General features: G+C 38.1%; 1 protein-coding gene across 1 annotated transcript in view; it reads right to left on the reverse strand.

Annotated features, from left to right (window-relative positions):
* Positions 1 to 4,516, reverse strand: part of Ggh (gamma-glutamyl hydrolase (conjugase, folylpolygammaglutamyl hydrolase)) — a 35,746-nt gene that overhangs the window by 12,373 nt on the left and 18,857 nt on the right. Inside the window, exons 6-7 of the mRNA XM_013009274.1 lie at positions 3,846 to 3,952; positions 3,674 to 3,764 (exon numbers count right to left, since the gene is read on the reverse strand). Coding sequence (XP_012864728.1) covers positions 3,674 to 3,764; positions 3,846 to 3,952 — 198 coding nt within the window. The remainder of the gene's footprint in view (positions 1 to 3,673; positions 3,765 to 3,845; positions 3,953 to 4,516) is intronic.

A 4,516-nucleotide genomic window follows, 5' to 3' on the forward strand; every position in this document is an offset into this window, starting at 1 on the left:
GCAATGCTTGGTAAGAAATGTACGCATTATCCTGCCCATGTAATTGTAACCCCTCTGTACAGTATGTTCACAAATAAAATAAAATTAAAAAAAAATAAATTACCCATCACCTCTTTCTTTCTATCTCTATAGTTCCCTTTTTTGTCAAGTTTTGATTACCACATAAATGACAATATACCAACAGAGTATATGTTCCCTTAGGTTTCCTTTAAATCAAAATTGTTCCGACATTCCTGCAGAATGTGGTGTGTGGCTTTAGCCGCTACACAATATTCCAGTACACTCATTTATTTAGCCTCTGCCCTGACAACAATTTGTATTGTCTCCCCTTAGGGGCCAACATAAATAATAGCAACACTTTCATTTTCATGCACAGGGAGATTTCACTGAGATACCTTTAAACCAAGGAACTGAGCTCCTGGAAAATAACACTAGAAAATGTTCAATTTGATAAAGTAATGCCAGAATATTTTCTCCCCCATCCTACATGCACAAATGCGTGCTGTGCCACACCCTGGACAGCATCTGTAACTAACAGACCCAATTTTGCAATCATGTGGGTGTTAGATGGATTTCCTCTGTGCCCTTCATTTGCATGCCCCCAATTAAGATCACACTGAGCAACTCTTCTCCCTGAACCATGAACTATGTATGTACGGGATACCTAAAGTTTGTTCCCAAAGTATCTATTCAGACCTCTTCCTCATGTGTAATAAGCTGCTTTTGCTACTTAACTCACAATTTTACTTTATATTTAATACATAGATTCCTTTTCAGTTACACAGATTACAAATATCTGTTTTATGTTTTTGTTGAACACCACTTCTTAATTTGGTTGAATTCATCCATCTTTCCCTTTATAATTTGTATTTCTGTATTTATAGTTTGCTCCTGACCTTACACAAGATCATCATTATATTTTCTTTTATTTCCCTCAAAATCTTTTTCTAGTTCTCTTTTCCACTTGAGTCTTTTCTTCAACTGATTGACTGATGGCAGTACTAGGGTTTGAACTCCAGACCTATGTTTGTTAGGTATTCACTCTTACCACTTGAGCCATGATCCCCAACCTGACTTATTGCTGGTTAATTTGGAGATGGGAATCCCTCAAATTTTCTCACCAAGGCTAACCTTGAACCACAAATCCTCAGGTCTTAGCTTCCTGAGTAGCTGGGATTAGAGGCATGAGCCACTGGAACTTGGCTTAATCTTCTTTTTTTTTTTTTTAATATGGAGTCTATCTGTACTACTTTTTCCTTTTCCTTCCAGAGTTTTGGCTGGTATATTAGAAGACTCAACTCTAGCCTCCAGATTCTAATCTTTGTATCAACACACTTTACTAGTATCTATGTTATTCCTTCAGATCTATCTTCTGTTCTAGTTTACTTATCTTTCCTTATACCTAAGCTGCTTCTTAAGGCTTTTTATTTTAATTTCTTTTTTTTGTTTGTTTGTTTGTGACAGTAATGGGGCTGGAATTCAGGGCTTGGGAGCTGTCTAAGCTTTTTTGTTCAAGGCTGGCACTCTACCACTTATGCCACATTTCACTTTACGATTTTTGCTGATTAATTGGAGATAAGACTCATGCACTTCCCTGCCAAGACTAGCTATGCTCATCAGATCTCAGCCTCCTGTGTAGTTAAGATTACAGGCATGAGACACTGCTTATTTTCAACTCTAATATCTCACCCAGCTCTTATTTTTAACTTCTAATAGCTGAGCTTAGTCCAACTCTGTTTCATGCTAATATTTTCACTTTAAAAGTTTTCATTTTAGCCAGGCACCAGTGGCTCATGACTATAATCCTAGCTACTCAGGAGACTAAGATCAGAGAATCATGGTTCAAAGTCAGCCCAGGCAGGAAAGTCCATGAGACTCTTATCACCAATTAACCATCAGAAGACCCAAAGTGTTGCTGTGGCTCAAAGCGGTAAGCACAAGACTTGAGTAAAAAAAAAAAAAAAAGCGGGCTGGGAAGGTGGCTCAGTGGTAGAGCACTTGCCTTGCATGCCTGAGGCCCTGGGTTCGATTCCTCAGCACCACATAAGCAAAGAGAAAAAAGCCGGAAGTGGCACTGTAGCTCAAGTGGTAGAGCGCTAGCCTTGAGCTGAAGAGCTGAGGGACAGCGCCCAGGCCCAGAGTTCAGGCCTCACGACCGGACCCAAAAAAAAAAAAAAAAAAAAGCTTAGAGACAGCATTCAGGCCCTGAGTTCAAGCCACACAGCTAGCAAAAAAAAAAAAAAAAATCTCATTTTAAAAGTTAAAATAAACTGTAAGCTACTAAGCTACTATACTCTCATAATTCTAACATCTTTTTTTTTTGTCAGTTGGGGGCCTGAACCCTGGGCCTGGGCACTGACCCTCAGCTCTTCAGCTCAAGGCTAACTCTCTACCACCTGAGCCACAGTGCCACTTCCAGCTTTTTCTGCTTAAGTGGTGCTGAAGAATCAAACCCAGGGCCTCATGCATGCAAGGCAAGCACACTCTACCATTGAGCCACCTTCCCAGCCCTAATTCTAACATCTTCAGCTCTACCTGGTATTCCTCTAAGTTCTCATACATAGCAATTTGCTTCCTTGTACATTAGTGCTTTTTGTCCATGGACTGCTCATATTCCTCCAAACCTCAAGTGTCAACATGCCATGGAGCCATATCTGTGGGTATACTACCACTCTGCGATAACTTTAAACAAACTTTCAACTTCAGCAGGATGTAATAACACTAGGAGACTAGCCTATCATTATGAGTACTCCAGGTTAATTCACCCTACCCACACCACTCTCAGTGCAATTCTCCTTTGGTGTATTCCAAGTTTACCCTTATTTCACAATCGGAGACTTTCAAATCCTATTCCATAAGTTCTTTCCACGAAGGGTTGTCTTTAGCTTCATCTCAAGTTCTCATTTAACAGTAATGCTGACATAAATGCTATAGGTAAATCAGGTGCCAATGGTTCATGCCTATAATCTTAGCTACTCAGGATTCTAAGTGGTTAGATGCCAACCTGGGCAGGAAAGTCTATGGCATTATTATTACCTCCAGTTAACCACCAAAAAAAGCTAGAAGTAGAGCTATAGCTCAAGTAGTAGAGGTCTAACCTTGAACAAAAAAGCTAAAGGACAGCATCCAGTCCCTCAGTAAAAGCATCAGTGTAAAAATCAAAAAATAAAAAACAAAAAAAATCAGCAAGTGACCCTGAATAACCTCCTTTCCTTCCTACTGCATCAATATATTTGTAAAACATGTTTTTCGCTAGAAGCCACATTTTTTGTTATTCTCTGGACAGCATCAAAGTACTTATGTGTATAAAACAGCTAGAAACAGAAATAAATTTCAGTGCTTATTTCTTCATCCTCTCTCCTCTAAGTTCTTGTTTCTTCTTCATTACCTCATTCTACAAAATAACCAGGTAAACTGGAATTCATTTAGAACATGGGCATGTCTTCTTTTTCCAAAAATGCACCGATTCCTTGTTCAGGAGAAGCAGTATACTTTGATTCATAAGGAAAGAAATACATAATCTGCAATCCCAATACTCAAGAAGAGAAGGCAAAAAGATCAAGAGTTCAAGGCCAGCCTGAAGTACAGAATGAGACCCTATCTCCAGAGAAAGAGAGATAAAATCAAAGTAATAAAGTATTAACAAACTATCCCTGAAGCAACACACATTTACCTTCCATTGATGATACGAACTCAAGATTGCCATCTGTATTTGTAGTTAACACATTGAAAAACTTCATTAACCTTGAATTCATTGTAAAATTCTAGATACAAAAATAAAACAAATGATTAATTCTGTTATTTGTTCAAAGAATATTGAAGTCATTGAGTAACTGATGTGATACCTGCATGGAGAGGCTCCATTTGTGGAAATTTGCAGTCAGAGGTTCTATGGCTAATGATAGCAGTAAGTCAGGAGGAAAATTATGGAACATTCTGCTCTGTATTGCACCTAAAATAATGTAAACACAAGAAAAGTCAGTTTATCTGTAGCCAGTGAAGTCATTATGAAGACATAATCAAGATGACTAAGTGATAAGCAGAGGGTGGCATTTCCAAGCAAGGGTTCCAGTCAAGCACAAAATATGCAAATATAGGTGCTCAAACATAAGTCCATTTCTTTTACATTTTAGTATAAATAAATGACATTTTTCTGCTTAGAAGAACTTGTAGGCTAACCAGAGAATCTCTTTCCTTGATAGGTAGATTAAAAGTTTACATGATTAGGTAGTGGGAAAATGTAAATTAAAACTACAATAAGATACCAGTTTGCATCTATAACTTTACGAATTTGGCTACAGTCAAAAAGGTGGAAAGTAACAAATGTCAGCAAGGAAGTAGGGTTGTTGAAACCCCTGTATATAAGCAGATAATCCTAACTCCATCTCTGAAAAGCAGAGAAAACTTTCCAAGTGTGTGTATATTTATTTTCCCAAGGAAGAATCCAAAATTTCCAATGCATTTTCAAAAGTATCTGGAGAAGGAAGGAAGGAAGGAAGGAAGGAAGGAAGGAAGG

The sequence above is a fragment of the Dipodomys ordii genome, unplaced genomic scaffold (assembly GCF_000151885.1).
Source record: "Dipodomys ordii isolate 6190 unplaced genomic scaffold, Dord_2.0 Scaffold9, whole genome shotgun sequence".
Taxonomy (NCBI): domain Eukaryota; kingdom Metazoa; phylum Chordata; class Mammalia; order Rodentia; family Heteromyidae; genus Dipodomys; species Dipodomys ordii.